Source organism: Gnatocerus cornutus, chromosome 6, assembly GCF_029298725.1.
Source record: "Gnatocerus cornutus isolate USDA-ARS CGAHR chromosome 6, icGnaCorn1.1, whole genome shotgun sequence".
NCBI classification, from domain to species: domain Eukaryota; kingdom Metazoa; phylum Arthropoda; class Insecta; order Coleoptera; family Tenebrionidae; genus Gnatocerus; species Gnatocerus cornutus.
In genome coordinates, this window is record NC_142238.1 from 12987731 (window position 1) to 13007062 (window position 19332).

At 38.7% G+C, this 19332-nt stretch overlaps 2 protein-coding genes across 5 annotated transcripts; one reads left to right on the forward strand and one right to left on the reverse strand.

Annotated features, from left to right (window-relative positions):
• The first annotated feature begins 1098 nt into the window (after positions 1-1098).
• ash1 (histone-lysine N-methyltransferase ash1) lies at positions 1099-16712 on the forward strand. Of its 3 annotated transcripts, XM_088040058.1 has the most exons (11): positions 1099-1383; positions 1613-1821; positions 1871-2359; positions 11021-13380; positions 13449-13875; positions 13924-14782; positions 14827-15168; positions 15215-15419; positions 15470-15718; positions 15765-16149; positions 16196-16703. In XM_088040058.1, the coding sequence occupies exons 2-11, from the start codon at positions 1621-1623 to the stop codon at positions 16337-16339; spliced, it is 5661 nt and encodes a 1886-aa protein (XP_087896184.1). In that variant the 5' UTR covers positions 1099-1383; positions 1613-1620; the 3' UTR covers positions 16340-16703. The 3 variants fall into 3 exon arrangements, with proteins under 3 accessions (XP_087896184.1, XP_087896185.1, XP_087896186.1); XM_088040059.1 differs by lacking the exons at positions 1099-1383; positions 1613-1821; positions 1871-2359 and adding an exon at positions 5163-5294 and having other exon boundaries at positions 16196-16712; XM_088040060.1 differs by lacking the exons at positions 1099-1383; positions 1613-1821; positions 1871-2359 and adding an exon at positions 10794-10945 and having other exon boundaries at positions 16196-16712.
• Positions 16713-16820: 108 nt separating this feature from the next.
• On the reverse strand, positions 16821-19019 carry Vps33B (vacuolar protein sorting 33B). Of its 2 annotated transcripts, none has more exons than XM_088040061.1 (2): positions 18627-19019; positions 16821-18581 (listed from the first exon to the last, which is right to left on the reverse strand). In XM_088040061.1, the coding sequence occupies exons 1-2, from the start codon at positions 18776-18778 to the stop codon at positions 16955-16957; spliced, it is 1779 nt and encodes a 592-aa protein (XP_087896187.1). In that variant the 5' UTR covers positions 18779-19019; the 3' UTR covers positions 16821-16954. The 2 variants fall into 2 exon arrangements, with proteins under 2 accessions (XP_087896187.1, XP_087896188.1); XM_088040062.1 differs by having other exon boundaries at positions 18633-18725.
• Between the last annotated feature and the right edge of the window lie 313 nt (positions 19020-19332).

Below are 19332 nucleotides of genomic sequence, written 5' to 3' on the forward strand. Positions count from 1 at the left end.
CAATTTCGACAATTTTGATGATAAAGCAGTGAAATTCGGGAGACTTAACACCCAAGGGGCTTTTATTGCTTGGACCAATTCGCATAATTTTAGAGCAAAAACAAAAATCTACAATTTTTTTATTTGTAGAACCAGCTCGAAATTTAAAACTTTCTGTTTAATTTGTTTAATAGTTATAACCATAAAAGAGTAAAACTTGGTGGTTAACACTCAAGTGGCATTTATTATATTAAAATACAAAATTCGTTTTGAATGCGTTAACAGTCCATTTCCAAATCGGATGCGGAAATTTTTATTATACACCGATACTGATAAAAAAAATAATTAAGAATAGTATTTTGTTTTTTTATGAAAGGAAATGCCTTGTTTATTGAAATTTCACATTTATTATTTTCTATAGCTTAACGGAGGGTATATGAAAATAGTACTAAATTGTATGAACTATTTTTAATAAAATCACTACAGAGCTTCCTTAGACAAGCAAATAACAATGTACAGTTTTTTTATGTAGTTTTGAAGACAATTGTGTTTTAATGTTATTAATCAAAAGAGGAAACTGTAATTTTCCAATTCATTCAGTTCCATAAGACTTTAAAAAAAAAATGGGAATTTTAAAACTAAAACTTGCGAAAATAAAGATTGGACAGAAGTCTTTAAACAATTTTTTATAAAGCAAAGTGCAATAAAACAGTTTAACGAAGTCACAACAATCTAAAGTAAAATCTATTTTTTAGATAAAAATGGTGGATGCGCCGTATTTATTTTTTAAAAATTTATTTGTTTCAATGTTTTGTTAAAATAATATATAACAAATGTTTAATTTATAATAATAAATCGATAGTGGAATTTAATTTCGGTATTTTAAATTTCTGTTAAAAAACTAAATGCGCCTGTAAAGTATGCAACTCATTATACGTTCAAAAAATTTATATTAACACGCTTATACGCTTTTTATTACTTGTGATATTTTATCAGATTTTTAACTAGACAAAAATAAAAATTTCGGACAAATGTAATATTTGGAATAAAAGCCCTTCTTGGCCCCTATAAATTTCTAGAAATCTGCCGTGACAGGTGTCAAATTTTTCTAGTAACTTTAACTTTTCGTCTCACCATGTTGGTAGCACGTGTTGCCAAGACGCTGTTGCGCAACTGACATTCGTATCATGTAACATTTTCAACAGTTTAAAAGCCATTATTGTGTAATTTCCAATTATTTAAGTTAAATTGTGACAGATCTTCACGTTGTTGGCAAAAGTGACGAAAAACAAAGGTGGTCATCATGAAAAATCTCGCATATGCGAACCAATAATCATCTGGATGCCATCTTGTTTGTAAAGTGGAACATAAACATGGAAATAGACTTTTTTAGCAACGATTAATGTACGTTTATGTTTAAAGTAGCGGTTGTACTTTAGCGGCTTTTTCTGTAGAGGCTAATTCATGTTTTTTCCTGTAGAATTAATGGTGTTATTGTTAACGGTTTTGTGCCGTGTCAAATCAAAGTAATATGGCGTATCTTTTGTTTTTTTCTTTTTGTTTTGGCGCCAATATTGATTTGTTTAAAAATGCAACTGAAGAGCGCTTGATAAACGACGTGTTTGTACCGTAGGTGAAAAAATGGCAGGCAATGAAGGTACAAGCCAAACAGAACTGTGGTCTTCGGTGGTCCACCAGCCATGTGAGGAACCCGAAGAATCAGAATTACCCAGTACAGTGGACATGGCTGCTTTCAGTACCGGATTAACTGTGGAACCTTCGAGCACGTCTCAAAATAATGATAACAGCGACAGTGATAGCGACTCTGAACCTGAGTCAAGCGTAAGTCAAAAAAACCTGTACAAACGGTTTTTATCTGTAAAATTTACAGAATTCAGGCAGCGAAGGCGGTCAATCATCCAGTCAAAGTGATTCTTCTGATTCCGACTCTTCTACTTCAAGTGTAGAATCTTCGTCACGGAGTTCTTCACCGGAGTTTTCTGTGACTACTTCACAGACTAATGGCTTGCGACTTACAATTGCCACAGTGAGAAAATCATCAGGAAGTCCACCTGCTGATAAAATGAGCAAATCTACTGAAACGAAAACGAAAAATGGAGACTGTAGTTCTTCTTCAGACTCTGTGTGTTCTTCAGACTCTGAAAGTGAATCAGAGATTTTGGCTGTTGCCAAAGGTCCTGTTACTAGGACAAACGTGAAAAGTGCCAAGGATAATATTGTTAGGAGAAGTGCCGCGAGATTACGAACTAAAATTTCCGATAAAAAGGACGAGAAAAAAAATACTAAAAAGGAGGCTTCAGTGTCGCCAGTTAAGGCCAGCGGTACTAGGCCTAGAACTAGGCAGAGAAAGACAAAAAAGGTAAGCAGCTAGTAGAAAAAAACATCAAAAAATTGGTAATGAGTAATCAAACTGATATTGTGACTTCATAACGTATTTATTTATGTTGATAATAACACAATATACTTTATCTATTTGCCATATGATACAAAAAACGGTTATTATAAACTCGTTTACATGCTCGAAAAAAGTGGCCTATGGATTTTCAACATGTTGGTAACGGCGTTACCAATCTATTTTGACATGAGGCACTTTTCAAAAGTGACATAATTATGTTTCCATTAATATTTAACCTCTAGATGTCAAAGAGACAGGTAGGGAGGCAGGGCTACCACCACATTTCAGATTCCGCGGAAACTGGTTTTTAGGCACTAAAAATTAGTTGAAAGAGGCATTTTTATACATGAAACAAAGTTATTTTACTTAATTTACATAAATTTCTTCCAATTATCTTTGGGTTCAATTTTATTCAGTAGTTTATCATTCGTTCCAGAGAGTTTTTGTACATATTTTAGTTTTAGATTTATTTAAGTAATCTCATTGTTTAAGCTCGTTCCGGGCTCTATTTCAACTTAATTTTAAGGGTTTAGTCAAGTTCAGATTGTCTGGACAGTATGAGGTATGAAGTAAAAAAATATATTGTAATTGATTGGTCGGAAAAGTACGATTTTACATACATTTTGATATTTTACAACCGCCATTACACCTAACGGTCACTTCCCATAAGCATTACAATTTTTTCGCCACGGAAATGCCAATTGTTCCTATACAGGTGTATCAGAACGCTCGCATTTCCTTTTAATGGGAAATTCTCTATCAAAATCTGAGTTGATTGTCGTATCGCTCAATGTTCAGGCCCTTACAGTTTTTAAGTTACAAGCACTTTAAGTTGGGCAATCACAGCTCATAAATCGCTATATAGCATTCTGTTGCAGCGTTACCTGCGAAAAATTTTCCTTAAATTGCACAAAATGCGCTGGGAATGGTCAACTTTAAATGCTTGTAATGTGAATACTATAAATACCTGCTATACGGCAATCAATTCAGATTTTGATGGAGAATTTCCCATTAAGAGGAAGTGCGAGCGTTCTGAGACATCCTGTATAATATTTATTTTCGTAAGCGGACACCTCTCTTAAAGGGACAATATTTTGGGCACCGTTGATGTCCGTTTAAGAGAGATTTCACTGTACATCGACTCATCGAAAAGATGTACAACGGACAGACGCTATTGATTAAACTAAACAAATTGTTTACAGGAACCTCAGGGGTTATTACTCCTCAAAAAAGGCTTAAACCTGACTTTTCCTAATTTCCTAATGATTTCCTTGTAATTTTGTCTAACCTCTTCTTATTTCCTTGTGATTTCATTTAACTTCCCCTGATTTTCGTGTGATTTCGTCTAATCCCTCCTTATTCTCTCTGATATTGTCCAACTTGTCCTTATTTTCTTGTGATTTCGTCTAACCTCTTCTTATTCCTTGTGATTTCATCTAACTTCCCCTGATTTTCTTGTGATTTCGTTCAATCTTTCCTTGTTTTCTTGTGATTTCGTCCAACCTTCCCTTAGTTTCTTGCGATTTCGCCTAACTTCCCCTGATTTTCTTGTGATTTCGTCTGATTTCCTTAGATTTCCTATCAATTGGTCTTGATGTCCTCATATTTTCCTTCATTTTCGAGTGATTTCTTATTGACTTCTCTCATTTCCTAACGATTTCCTCTGATTTCCTCAAACTGATTCACCGATTTCCCAGAGAGATTAACCCCTCGGAGCAACCTTATTGCAAACCACATCAACTTAAAAATAAGGCTTAAATGGACATAAAAATATATTCTGGGGATTTGCAGTGAAGCTGCTGTAAACAATTTAAAACGTCAAGTCTATAATCGCACAGGAGAGTTTGGCGAACTGAAAATTAGATGGGGCTAATTACAATCGGGAGCTATTCGATCATAATGTTTAGCCTTAACTAACTTTATATCTTACATCACTTTACAGTGGAACATTTAGTTTTTTAACAATGTTCATCAATTATTAATTGACGCAATTGCATTTTGCACTTTTATAATCATAAAACACTCGCAATACTTACGTTTCACGTGATCATATCATGACATTACAATAAAAAATAAACAAACTAAAAGTATGAGTAATTTCGCCCGATATTTTTAATGTAGCTACCCAGTACTACTTGTTGTTTTTATATTATAATTATATTGTTTTTCCACTTGTTCATTGTTCATGATTATGAATATCAACAAAACGAACTTGTTTACTTGTACTAGCTTTGTTCTGAAATAATGATTTGGGAAATTCATTGTATTTGTCCCGTTCTCAGATCTGTTATTTTTACGATTTACATTAACAATAGGATGACTATTGTTCGTAGCCGCCTAAACCTTATCAAATCATACAAAACCGCGTCGCTTTCACGGCATAATCTGCGGTCTCGGAATATCCAATGATTAACGCGAGCCGCCTACAAATCCCGTCAAATTATGCAGCAGTTAGGTGCTAAGCGTAGACCGCTCCTTTACGGTCATCCCGTGCAATCGCTGTCAACATCGCTAACAAACCACATCAACGCGAAGATCAACTTGATTCGCACCCTCCAAAGACCCTTCGCTTCTTCATTCATCATGCTTACTGTTCTCAAGACCGTGGCGCGCGCGCCTTCTTGTTGTTTACAATAACCTTCGTTAGTGTGTTGGTTGCCGGTAGGCCACGCGACCTCCTCGTTTTTAATTGATCGTCAAACTCGGTAACGAGTAGGAGGTGAGAAGGTACCGGCGTGAGTGTGTTTGTTTGGTGCGTTTTGCCGGCATGGTGAGGCACGTGGAAGTTGGAGCCACAGCAGTGGACAGCGGCGCCTTAGCTGAAGGGGTTTGGGAGTACGTCAGTCGGTTGGTCAAGTCCTATAGGACCAAGGACATGGAGGAGAGCTACCAGTATCAGGTCCGAAAGGTTTTTTTACTCACAATCAGTGTTAATTATATCATAATCTTGCACAACTAATGCTCAAAAAAGATACCGCCGAAATATAAACAGTTTTTTATTTTATATTATTTTGGGATAAACAAACAGAAATTTGGCACATCGGATGTTGCTATCAATAATAAAATATTGGAGCGTTTAGCATTCCCAGAATAAATGTTTTATCTTTACTATCTCCAGAGTTTTCCTTTAATGTGGCCTTGGTTTTTTGGGATATCAACCTTTTTTTTATGTTCACATGTTTTCCAAATTTTGATTTATTAGCAGACCTTGTAATGGTTCGTTGTGAAGTAATTCTTCCACTTCTTTGTGGTAAACCAAGCAACCTTAAAAGTGCGTAGCCCTTAAGATGTGCAGATCCAAGGCCAAATTACGTGTGTGGAAAATTTAGAAATCGGAAATTAATTTTAATGCGATGCTCTAACCATGCATGACAAGATTTAGTAAACAATCCAATGGCAGAGGTGGCAGTTTCTTCTGACCAGTTCGCCTCTATTGGGTGGGAACCGGGAAGCTAATGTTAAATCGTGCTCACTTAAGAGAATGCGAAAAAAAGATTGGAGAACTGGTTTGCAGAAACCGAAATGAAACATTTACGTGAAGATTCTTATCGACGTCTTGGTGACATTGAGTCTGTACAGTAAAAACTCGGCCAGTATAAACATTATGGCAACTCGTTGGAGTTCAATTCAATTACTTCGTAATTCCTTTTGGCTAATCTGGGATCGATGAAAAAATATGATCCTTGAAACGAAACGCAGTATGAGCTGGGAGTCACCCTTTAAAAAGCTGGCGGAAATGAAACCAGGTCGAATTGGGGTGCCCCTCTCTCTCCTCGTGTCTTTCTCACTTGATCCTCTTCTAGATAAGGGACGTACGACGTAATGAAGGAAGTCCCGCTGTCTGGTGCTTTGTTTTCCGAGACTAATTACACCGCCTCATGATCACAAACGTACAACTCTTTCGAAATCGTTCCCAGACGGCTGCCGGCATCCATACATTTTTTTTTTTTCTTCATCTCAAGGTCAATGTTACTCGGTTCCCCTTCTTCGTGGAGTCTCTGCTCTGCTTAACTCTGTAAATCGGCGAGCGCAGATTCGGTGTTTGTGGCCAACGAACTACTGGTAATTTATAGCCAGTTTTGGAAGAAAAGACAAGAGATTTGGGACCTTGTATAATGTCATTATTCGAGGCCGCGGCCTCCGATCTCGCGCCATCCCACACTATAAAGGAGATATGTCAAACTCGTAAAATATCGACAATTATGAGCGCTGTTTCGTTTTTTACTGGGAAATTTTTCGGTTCATTAATCTCGCATTGAATCTCGCAAGATTTATAGGGGGAGATTGAGCGACCACAACGACTGCATGACAATGGATTATGTTTGATTGCCTCACATTCTTTTGTTCGTTTTAACACCTACGAGCTGTAGCAAATCGCTTCTGAGTTGGTAGCCTTAATGTCATCCGATATAAATACCACTTTCTAGGATTTCATTCGTTCGACCTCGTCAAGTTTTATGGATTTATACTTTTTTCAAAATATGCAAATTGCGCATTGTCTCAACTTTGATATCTTCCAACATAAAATGCGCGCAATAAATCATTTTTCCCACTGGGTGAACTGATCTTTATAATTGAATTTAATATCTTAATTTATTTCGGTCCTCTTAAGAAGCTCTTAATATTTATCTAAATCTGATCTTTTAAAAGATTAATTACTAGCCACCGAATCATTTTGTGAGAACACTAAAATTTGTTTAAGTAGACGTTATGTTAATTTATAAAGGTAGTAAACCAGTAATTTGTAGATGTAAATTCTAAACAGCCGACCACTGAACACGCAACTTCAAGCGCAATGAATTTGACACCGTAAAAACCATAAAACTTGCAACAATTAGATTGATTATAATTAGCTAAAATCGGTTTGCTTGTAGGCTTATTTTAGGTGTTAAGAACAGCTAAATCAATCGCAGCACAAAGGAAGTCAGCTTTTGAATGACTTTCAAGTAAAAACTGCAGTCGCGATAAAAACGTAATGAAAAAGTTAAGTGCGTCTCGACGTTGCATGCGGCGCCTGTTTTATCAGCGTACTCTATCGTAAAATTCAATAATGACAAACTCGGGGTAAGAACGCGATTTAATTGTGTTTGTGACCCAAAGTTTGCTAATTTTAGTCCCGGAGAAGATTGAATGTAAATGAAACAGGTGACCTTTTCATTTCTATTTGAAATGTCAACAATTACGTTATTACTGCAAAACATATTTGTTAACATTTTTTGGACTTCATACTTTGTTGCTACAAATGAGTCTCTGACAAGCAAGATGCGGATATTCGAAGTATTTTAAAAAAGAAAAACGTATCACCTGTCGCCAATTAAAATTCACAAGCTAACGCTACGAAATATTTCAGATTGATGTCATACTTAGCGTCTTTCAGAATATGAAATCGGTCTTGGGGGACTAATAAACTTGCAGATATTTCTCTGAAACATTACGGAATTTCATTGATTTATAGGCATTTGGGTGCGACAATAATTAATGTGATTGTTACTGAGGTATGTCGCACATTCTGGAAAAAGAAAACGGAAATTATGTCGTGATTAAAGTCTGCATTCCATTAGGAGGAAAATTATCTTGGTAATTATCGTAATAATGGAATTCTATGATGTAATGATGATCGTTTATAAAAGTAATGTGATCAGATGTGTAATCCGCTATCTGATGTTGCAAATTGCAACTCGCAATTTTTCCAGAACTAATAAAAAATTTTAACAGCTGAACGATCGTCAACGAGTTAATTGCACCGATAACGATAACTCCAAACCATTTCGCGACGTTCCCACCCGAAAGTAAAGAAATTGATTTTAAGAACTGCCTGCCGATTGTAATCCCATCGATTAATAGCCAGTCGTTATCTTTCTTCCAACACAAGAAACGATAAAATTCTCTCGATGGCAGGTGTTTTGTAACTTCCCGCCGGCTCCGCTGTCGTCTCTTTCAAGATTTCCATACAGGTCCGGGCGCAGGAAATTGAGCTCCAGTGCCGGCTCCGGAGGTAATGCATCAGTAAATGCGACCCGTTCCTCTCGGTGAAGTCAAGGCCAGCAAGTAACATTGTTGTCTCGAACTGAAGGCGCGCGAATCTCAACCGGACCATTGCTCTTTCATTACCCCGCCTTAATTAATTGCTCCAGCCGGATGCTGTTCGCAAGAAATAAAATGTCACCACGAGAGAGAGAAAAAGACGTCATATTATCACGACGTGGGCTGATTTTACAGGTGATATATTGCCGAAACGAGTTGAGTCGCTTTTTTCAGCGGGAGCTTTTTGGGGGCCTGCGATTCAATTCAGGGGCTTTGAAGGAAGGGGAAGAAGGTTGAACTTCCTTTGGTGAAAGGTGCCACGGTCTTGAAGATCGGAAGAAATGTTAATAAGAAGATGTTATCTACGTCGCATTCTCAAGGGTTTGTGCTGCAATTAGATCGCACATTCATAAATATCAAGGAAAGGTGTGCACTTTCATAACGTGCGCTGGCTTCTAACATTTTCATATATGGGCAATCGAATAAAGCAAGAAAGCAATCAATTCAACGATCGAAATGCACGTTCACACGTTACGTCCAAGGCTTGGCTCTCACGATGCCAGCAAACTACCTATTCCAAGCGAAAGCGAATCGTCAATTATTTTATGATGACATTATTGGATTGTTTTTACAAGGCTTAAGACTCGCTCTAGACGAACAATCTTTTTCTTCGCAGGACGATGTCCAACTATGGCAACAATTTTCGCGTAACAAAATAGACTAGGAGAGCTTCAGTATCAAGTCTGAAACTTTTTCCGGATGCAGCAAATTGCGCTCAGCAAAAACATCATGATAAATGATTGCGATGAACAAAGCGCAAGAAGATGATCAATGATAATTACAAAATAACATCTTGCACCATTAATTGCCGGACAAAAATAAACAACTGACGCGGGATTTATTATATTCCCATCATACGTCATTTATTCTAATGAACTGTCTTCACTCCCTCTAGAAGAAATCCACCGAAATATTCTGCATATTCGTCATCTGCTGAGAAAGATTTTTTGTCGCTTGTGTTTGCGTCATGCTGTACCCATCATCTGTTACACAAGTCAGTTGATAATTTGTTAAAATGTCGTAAATGTGTGGTAGTTTTCGAGTCAATAAACCGCGAAATGTATCATTATTTCGCGCTATAGTGAGTCGCTTTCAATTATTGTTATCATTACGAACAATTTTCCAAAGTAATCTCTTCAACTAGTTAATTTGTCTAGTCTAGACTGGAACGCAGCGTGGTGGAGAAAGGCTTCGGTATGTGTTAACCAAACGCGACGAAGTGTGAATATGACATTATTTTAACAATGCAGTTACATAATTCGGTACTTAACTCGAGTAATTTGTTGAACAAGCACCTATTTTTTGTAGTTTTTGCACACTTCACACCCATACAAAATGGTTATTAACATCTCAGATGCGGTCTACATAACTTCGCAGTGTTAAGCAATAAACCTGATTAATTAACAGCGTCCTGAGGGTATTCACATTGTTTTTTCAATGACTAGAAAGAATTCGTTAAAGTCAATAGAATTTTCCACGCCTCTGCAGTTTAATAGACGACACCGAATTGTATAAAAAATTGTTGACAGAGAAACGTATGTTTCAGGTTTTTTGTTTATCATTTGATATAAGTAGCTAATGTGGCGCCTACAAGGAACTAGTCTCACTGCGGTTAGAAAAAAGAATGAAGATTATATTTACATATTTTATTTTGGAAACCACATTTCAAAAAAGACGGTTTCATTCCAATGACAATCTGTGGTCATGATTCATAAATGAGATATTTATTGTTGCGATGGACAGATCTCTAGAATTTTGCAGGATGTATTAACTCTAATTTTGCCGGGGATGGTCGACATCTGTGACCCCATATTAAGCTATTATTATGTAAATTATGGCCCAGTAGAAACGATAAAAAATAACCGCCGTACGTACATAACGAACAAGTGAGCACAGCGAACTCTTTATAACTGAATTCTACTGTAAGATTCCTTCCTGGATGAATTGCAGTCACTGAAAAAAAAACGCTGATACTGTTCAACCATTGCACTCATGACAATTGTTTGCTTTTGATACCACAATAGACCTTCCATTCTATACACTTATCAGTAGTGATTACACAGAATTCGCTGTTATCGCCGGTTTGGTGCAGTATTTTCGCACTCCCGTTACCAAAATTTTCTAACATTCCGTTATTCGTGTTGTTTTCCTGCATTTTCTTTTTGTGTTCGTTTGTCAGAACACCTTGCTCGTTGTAGCTTGCACCTGGCGTCATGTATACGATATCGCGTGATATCGGGTCTCCCTCGATCTAATTCAAATGCACGACGTCCGTCTCCCTTCCGGACACCCTCGATGAGGGTTAAGCGACTCTACGTCGATGTAAAATAGTTGTTGTAAGAGTCGACGACGCCGTGAAAGTACGCGCCTAAACGAACTAAAAAAAAATCGGTTTCCCTGTGCCCTTAATGTGCGTGCATGCATTTCCACGCGAAATGTGTGATTCATATCAAGTTATCGATCCAGGTATGAAGTTACCGTACAGTTAAAAATCCCATAGGGCTTCAACTGATGCACTTAGAGTAAATATTTTCGTTGCAGATGGCGGCGTCGTTGCCTTTGTCCCGAGGTTCTACCTATTCCAGTTCGGATTCGGAGGAATCAGATGCAGATAGAGCGATCTTGGCGTCTTGTAGCTTGCAGGAAATCAGACAAGAAGATCTTGCCGCCATTTTACCAGATCAGCAGGAATGCGATGCTTTCGCCGACTTCGAATGTAATAGAGTTGATAAAAGTTCGCCACAAACAGGTGATATGTCAGGATCTGACATGGAACTACCGCAACAAGCAGTAAATGCATTAATCCAAAGGACCACTGAGAGCTCCAGTGAATCTGAATCTCATGCACCACCTAATCCATCAACGCTTTATGCGAATAGCTTATTACAACAGTTCGTTGCTCAAACTCAAATGTTAAATGCACCATGTCCCATCATACCACCCACAAACGACGGAAACAAATCTCTACTCTTAAACGGTGAAACTCAAACTAGTATTAATAACAATAGTAACAACAATAGCAATAACAATAACACTGAAGTAGACGTAGTCAAAAGAAAACGAGGAAGACCTAGGAAAAATGACCACAAACCTCCAGAAACTAAAACCCAAAACAAATCTCTCAATAACGAATACTGTGGCGATCCGAACGTTTCTCCAGACTCTGGAATTCAAAACAGTCCAGACCACGTCTCAAGCCCCGAACCCACTCTCTCCCCAAACACGAAAATCAAGAACAAAGAAGAAACCAAGAAAACCAAATCCGACACAAAGTGCGACAAATCTAAATCAGTTAAAACTAAAGAAGTGACCAAACTATCAGTGACTTCAAACAGATTCGACCGACTCTTGTACGGCAACACAGATCGAGTTCTTTATCCACCGCGAAGAAAAGTCGGACGACCACCTCTAATCAAGAAAGGACCAGGAAGACCACCGAAACACAAACCTGCGAACACTGAAATAAAACCACCGGACAAAAACACAGACAATAAAACTAAATCTAAAGTGGAAAACAGGCCCGTACTAGTTTCAAAAAATAAAATAGACAATACCAAAGTGAAATACACGACCTTAAAAAATTTAAAAGTCATGCACAGCAGGCACAAACATAAGAAACATAAAAAGTACAAAATCAAGATTTTTAAACCACTCACAAGCAATAGTGACCCCAATAAAGTTGTTGTAGAAATCGATAAGTTGATCGCGGATTTTGTGAAGTTTTGTGTGATAGGTTCGAGCAAACCACCGAAAGAAAATGTCCCCGAAGTTATGAAAACGGCGAAGAAAGTGTCGAAGAAACGGAAAACCACCGAGCACACGGAGAGAAAAAAGAAGAAAGTTAACGTCAACGCAACTGTCAATAAAGTCACAAGTGTAAACGAGCAGCGATTGCCGTTGAAAAAACGGCACTATCTCTTCTCAGACGGGAAATCCAACGTCAAACAGACGAAAGCAGAAGAAGCTGTGCCGAAAGAAGAGAAGACCAACTCTAACAACAACTCGATTACTGCAACTACTCCGAAGAAGCGCCATAGACTCGAAATTATCAACAAAGAGAAAGAAAATCCGCCTGTTAAAACTAGCGCGTCTCCCGCGACTGTGGAGCATCCGAAACTCAAACCGAAACTGTCTCTAGAAACTCTTATTTCTGAACTGAAGATGAAGAGAGGATTATCTAACCGAAACGTAGTAGCTAACTCTGCAGAGCCGAAGAAGAACGAGGCTCATGAAGAGATTCTGGAGGCTGTGGTCAAAGTCAACGATTTTTTGATAAAGCAAGAAATCACGAAGAGCGCCACCGACGCTGCTAAGAAGAAAATAAGAAAACGCAGAGCCATCAACCGGACTGGCTTTCCAACAGTCAAAAAGAAAAAGAAGAAAACGGTTGTGACTTTAGACGAGGCTGTTGAAGAACCTGAAGAAGAGAAACCGGTGATTAACTGTGATCGCGTCCCGAAAGACGGAGAAGAATACAATAAATTCATACAAAGAACTGAACGATCTGATATTACTAAATCTGAAGATTCTATGTCGAAATGGGAGGTTATGAGCGAATGCGATAGTTTACCTCAAGACGAAAGAATAGAAGATAGGGGAGATAGTGGTGATATGGATGAACTTTCGTTGGAAGCAAGCATAGAACGACTTAGGTCTAGATTAGATAAGAAGAAAAGAAAACGGTGTACTGAAAAGGTTGTGGATAATTTGAATGGATATCCTAAACGGAAACTCCGCGATGTGTCACCTGCTAGTAGCATTGAGCCGCTCACTGAACGAAGATTAAGGGAAGAACGGGCGTCGGCGTCGGGAGATGAAATGAAGAAGAACAAAAAGGCGCCGAGGTGGAGGAAGCGGTATTTGGCGGCCGGACTGTTCTCCGACTATTTCAAGGAAGACGAGTGAGTAAATGTCAAATTTTTATTACTTCACATCAAATCGGGACATCCTAAAACTGACTTTTTTTTAGTGAAACAATTCGAATCAAGCGCAATGATAACGTGGCGAAATCTCGTTTGACCTACAACCCCTCGGAGCACCCTTATGGCTTGCTGCCGCCCCCTTATCACTGCGGCAAGTACTTACGGTGCCGAAAGCTGCCATTTCAGTTGCCATACGATTTGTGGTGGCAGCACAATCATTCTCAGCTTCCTGGGAGAGACGTCGTGCCTTCGTGGAATTACAGAAAAATCAGAACGAACGTTTATAACGTCAAAACAACGACAGGGGCTTGTGAACCACAACCGTGTAACTGTACGCCACTGTCTAACTGTGGCGACGACTGCATAAACAGATTAGTCCTCGCCGAGTGTCCTGCGAGTCATAAATGCCATAATCAGAAGATACAGAGACACGAATGGGCACCAGGTCTCGAAAAATTCATGACTGTGGATAAGGTAAGTTTCGTTGTATTGTAACTTAAGTCTTATTGTTTGATCCACAAGGGTTGGGGTGTGCGCACTAAACTCCCCATTAAATCCGGAGAGTTCATCTTGGAGTACGTCGGGGAGGTGGTATCAGACCAAGAATTCAAAGAACGCATGGCTACGATCTACGGAAATGATACTCATCATTATTGCTTGCATCTGGATGGTGGTTTGGTCATCGATGGGCACAGAATGGGAGGTGATGGGCGCTTTGTGAATCACTCGTGTCAACCGAACTGCGAGATGCAAAAGTGGTCTGTTAATGGACAATTTCGAATGGCCCTTTTCGCGCTAAGAGACATCAATGGTCAAGAAGAACTAACCTACGACTACAACTTCTCGCTGTTTAACCCAGCGGAGGGCCAAGAGTGCAAATGTGGCAGTGAGATGTGCCGAGGAGTTATCGGAGGGAAATCACAAAGAGTCCGACAACTACCGGTTGAAGCTAAAGAAACCAAGCACCAACCAGGAAGAGTGGGAAGACCTAGAAAAAACCAAGCGAAGAGAACCACAAACGTGAAAGACGTACCATTGCCACAACCAACGGTACCGATTCTACCACCCTTGCAGTTTAAACCGATGAGCCACCAACAGAAGTGCTTCATTCTTGAACACCACTGTTTCTTGTTGAGGAATCTATCAAAGGTAAAGAAGCTCCGCGACAGATCTACAAACTCCGTGGCAGTGCCCCGTCAACAGGCGATGACGCCCACAAATCAGGGTGCAGCCTTCATCAACCACTTGAATGCGCTACAAAAACCACGCAACATCCGCACGAGACGCTTAGCCCAAGCTGAAGACAATCCCGAATTGAATAAAACAGTGAAACTCGCGTCGGTGTTAAGAGATATTTGGAACATCCTCACGAAAGCCAAAGGTGAGTTAATTCAATGTTTTTCTCTCCTTAATTGCGTGTTGTAGATGAAAATAATGAATCCTTGAGCACATTCTTCATGACAATGCCATCTAAAAGAAAAGTACCTGAATTCTACCAACGGATTACAAATCCCATCGATCTCAGTACAATTGAGCAGAACATCGCGACGGGCGTGTATCTCACGCCTGAGAGCTTCAACGCTGACATGAATCGTTTGTTTGCTAATTACTTGCGTTTTTACGGACGCACCAACGAAGTGGGTGTCGCCGCCATCAAACTCAAGAAGATTTATGCTGAAACAAAACAACAGAGTCTGCCTAAGTTTGAGGACGCTTTGGGAAAGAAACCGGCGCCGAACTTCGTCTCAAATAAGAGTAGGAGTAAAGGTAGGTTTGTGTTAAATCTCTTGTCATGCTAACATCACTTATGCAGATGAAGAGGAGGACATCATTCGGTGTATTTGTGGAATGCCTCGTGACGAAGGTTTGATGATTCAGTGCGAACGCTGCATGGTCTGGCAACACAGCGAGTGCGTTAAAGCTGATGTTGCGGCCGATAGCTATCACTGCGAGCAATGCGTTCCTAGGGAAGTGGACTATGAGATTCCGCTCGATGAATTCACCGAGCATGGACACAGGTTTGTGGTTTTTCTCTGCAAGACGTGGCGTTAAGTCGTAAATTTTGTAGATATTACATGACGCTTTTACGTGGTGATTTGCAACTAAGACAAGGTGATACTGTCTACGTCCTGCGTGATATTCCAATCCCTGGCACAGATCGCAAGCACACTTACGACACAATTGGTAAAATTGACTACTCGGAGTTGGATATTTTCCGGATCGAGCGTCTATGGAAAGACTCCGAAACTGGAAAACGGTTCGCGTACGGTCACCACTATCTAAGACCTCACGAAACGTATCATGAGCCCACAAGAAAGTAAGATTCAAATTTTTCATTAAACTTAAACTAATTTAAATTTTAGATTCTTCTCGAATGAAGTCATGCGCGTACCTTTGTACGAAGCAGTCCCTGTTGAACTGATAATCTCTCACTGTTGGGTCATGGACTTGAACACCTTCTGTAAAGGACGCCCGATCGGCGCCCCCGAAGAACACATCTACATCTGTGAATACCGAGTCGATAAATCCGCGCGATTATTCAGCAAAGTGGCCAAGTCGAAATTCCCGATTTGTACGAAGAGTTTCGTTTTCGAGAGATTCGAAACGAGACTGAAAGTTTCACGGACTTACACCCCTCATGATCTGGATCCGGCTATGATAAAGCCAAGAGGACGAAAGCCTCAAGAAAATGACGAATCCCGAGAAACTGTTATCCCAGCGATGCCTGTACATGTGCCTGTTGTTAGAGTAAGTTAGAAACACAGTTGAGGTAGTTTTTCATTTCGATTTTTAGACCCCCTCAGAGCAAAAAGCTCGTTTAAATAAAATCCTGTTGAATCTCTTAAGCAAAATGCCAACCAAACAAGCGTTGGATGTGTCGTATCTTCTTGAAGGAGGTCGGCGAAGGAAGAAGCCAGTTGAAAATATTAAAAACTAATTTCAGAAATGGGTGATATTAAATATTTTATTTTTTTATTTTTTACTTGCTATTGAATGTTATTTATCTTTTAGAATAACGTCTGTAGTTTTTAATTGTTTATAAATGTTTCTCATAGGTCATAATGACTAGTCATAGTTTTGTTGTTAATTTTATCATCATTATTTATTTGTATATAAGAAAATTGTTGCCTTTATATATTTTAGGAAGTTGCTTATGATCGAAATCTTTCAGAAATTTGTGGTACTAAATCATTGTTTCGCTCCAATTGTTCCCAGTGTACAAATTTTTGTTTTTTAAGTCGACTTTTTATGTATTTATTTATCTGGGCACGCTTTTTAAGCCTTTTTGTACATTATGGATAATTTATTCTAATTGTAGACTTCTTGCCTGATTAGATCGTAAGATTTAATATTATGATAACATGTTTTTACATCACGTCTCACATCACATTAGATATAATTTTTAATAATAAAATTGTTATATTTTTAATTACCACCATATTTTATTCCAGTCAATCTTTTCACCTGACAGAAGAATAATACAAAAATATTTATTAATACAAACTAATTAGCATAAAAACTTATCACAGTCTCACTTGGGAAGGCCTCACTACTAGGACAAAATCCCTTTCATCAAATCATTTCCACTAACAATTCGGTCACTTAAAATAACGATCCTAGCTCCTGTTAAAGTCTCCAACAGGTTACACGCTGCAACCTCTGCATAAGTAATTCCTCCAATCACATAAACCAGTAGAGATCGACTTTGTAAAGGGTACCCCATGTCACTCCTGACACTCATGGCCCCTAATCCCCCTAGTTTCGCCTTAATATCTTCAATCGGAGTGGAATTTAAAATCATACTGGAAATTTGCGTGATGAGCGGAATGTAACTTCCCCCAAAAACATAACTAGCGCAGGTAGGAAACTTCAAGTTAATTTTTTCTGGGTTGGGAGGAATCTGTTTAAATTTATTCGCGTTGCTGTAGAATTCTTTCGTGGTAAATTTCGGCAGACGGAGCTTGCTGGGGATGTTACTGCTTGAAACAACAGGCTCTGGTATAAAACCCGCGTTAATCAAATGTCTGTACGCAAAGCTGCGTGAAAATCCGAACTGGTGGAGAAACTTCCTCCAAAAGCTCTTGACTTCGCTTTCGCCCAGCTTCTGGGTGATGGACAGCAAACAGAAGAGACGTAGAGTCACGCATTCGTCGTCTTCCACACACAGACTCTCTTCTAAGTGACTGAAGTTTGAGCTTTTATTCGTGTCTCTTAAAATGTTCGATTCTACTTCTTGTTGGGCTTCATATCGCGATCCAAGAACGTTAATTATGGTCTCAGCAGCTAATAAATGATTAGTAATGAATTTTTTCCGCGATTTTGTAGCCTGCAGCTGTGTCTGGACGTAACGTTTTATCTCATCCAATGCCATTTCTTTGGACTGGACCTTCTCAGTTTTAAGTTGCTTGGTCAAAGTGCTTAAGACTGATGTAACTTCGGTGAAATAACGATTTTTTATGTCTGCATAAACCGAGTCTTGGTTGCTGTCTAAAGTGAAACTAACTGGTTGTTTCTTTATGATGGGATTAAGACGGCCTTCCATGGTCTCGCTTTGGTCTTTATACTCGCAGATTCCTGCATTAACACCATAAACTTCGTTAAGAAGCGCTGCATATGTGCCTGGCGTCAGTAAGGCACTAGGGTAGTCGAAATTGCGGTCTATAATAACCAAACCACCGATATCAGCGTCAAGTCTATCACTATCACCTTTATCTTCAATGAATAAATCGACTTGTGTTAAAATCTTATTGGAATATTCGCCTAAGGCTACAATGAATCTTGGTCTACCAATAACAAAGAAAAGGTTCCACAAAGATCTTGATAAAGGAGGCAAAAATGTGTAGTCAAGTTGTAGAAACAAATTCTTATAAATGTTGGGAAGCTCTAAACTTAAAATTCCTGTATCTAAATGTACAGGGAACCATTGAAAAGAGTGTAATTTGATAACAGAGCACAGTCCCAACTGCTCTAGTTCATCTTGGAAATAATTTAAAAGACGTGGCACCACAATTATGTGAAATTTGTTTACCACTGGGTTCTCCTGGTTGATTTGCGAGCGAATTTGATCTACCACTTGCTTGAATGTAGATAGTTTGCTAAAAATCATGTAGAAAACGGAATATTCTCCAAAGTTTGGGCAAGTTGGTTCTAATTTAAATATCTTCTCGACTCCGTTCCCTCTATAAATTAAAATTAGAGTTTATTATAGAGTTGAGGGTTCTTACTTTAACCATTTGACGCCACATACTCTTTCTAGGGGGCGAATTATATCTTGTTCAAGGACAATGTATTTTGACGTGGACACCACACTGAGAATTTTCGACAACTGTGCTTTTGAAATTTCTTGCAAAGACGCTAACTTTTTGTTTAAATCCATTTTTACTATCTGTTGTGACAGATGAGGTTATGTTGCTCTAACCTCTATTGCATGTAATGTCATCGGTGTCACAATCGTAACGACGGGGCGGCCCAATTTAAATTGGAGGTTTTATAATTATAAAAGTTTTTCACGTTTTGGGACCCTGGACTTATTATTTAAGTTTCAAATAAAACCTATGGAGATTTGTTTATTTTATTCACATTTTACTAATATGAAGTTAGCGCCGTGTTCCTAAATCCGCACCACCAAATCCGTTACACACAGCCGAATGAATAAAATGATATTCTATCCAAAATGCACTAATCGAGTGGTGTTTTTTCACTCATTTGAGACATAAAGTACTCTATTATTCTCTAGAGACCATAAATAAATTGTGCTACATTTCCATGACAACAACGCTTTCTAAATGCAAAAAAATTGTCACTGCCGTTACTTCAGTGGAAATTTGCAAATTTTCGCGCAAATTCATGGCTAAAACTATGCCAAACAACTGGTATCTATATCTCGCTTATTTTTTAAAGTAAACCTGCGTTTTTATACATCAGTGTATG

Coding starts and splice junctions, on each gene's coding strand:
- ash1 (XM_088040058.1), top strand. CDS start 1,621: ATGGCAGGCAATGAAGGTACAAGCCAAACAGAACTGTGGTCTTCGGTG. Junction 1,822..1,870: donor ACTCTGAACCTGAGTCAAGC/GTAAGTCAAAAA, acceptor TAAAATTTACAG/AATTCAGGCAGCGAAGGCGG. Junction 2,360..11,020: donor GGCAGAGAAAGACAAAAAAG/GTAAGCAGCTAG, acceptor TTTTCGTTGCAG/ATGGCGGCGTCGTTGCCTTT.
- Vps33B (XM_088040061.1), bottom strand. CDS start 18,778: ATGGATTTAAACAAAAAGTTAGCGTCTTTGCAAGAAATTTCAAAAGCA. Junction 18,582..18,626: donor TGTGGCGTCAAATGGTTAAA/GTAAGAACCCTC, acceptor TTTAATTTATAG/AGGGAACGGAGTCGAGAAGA.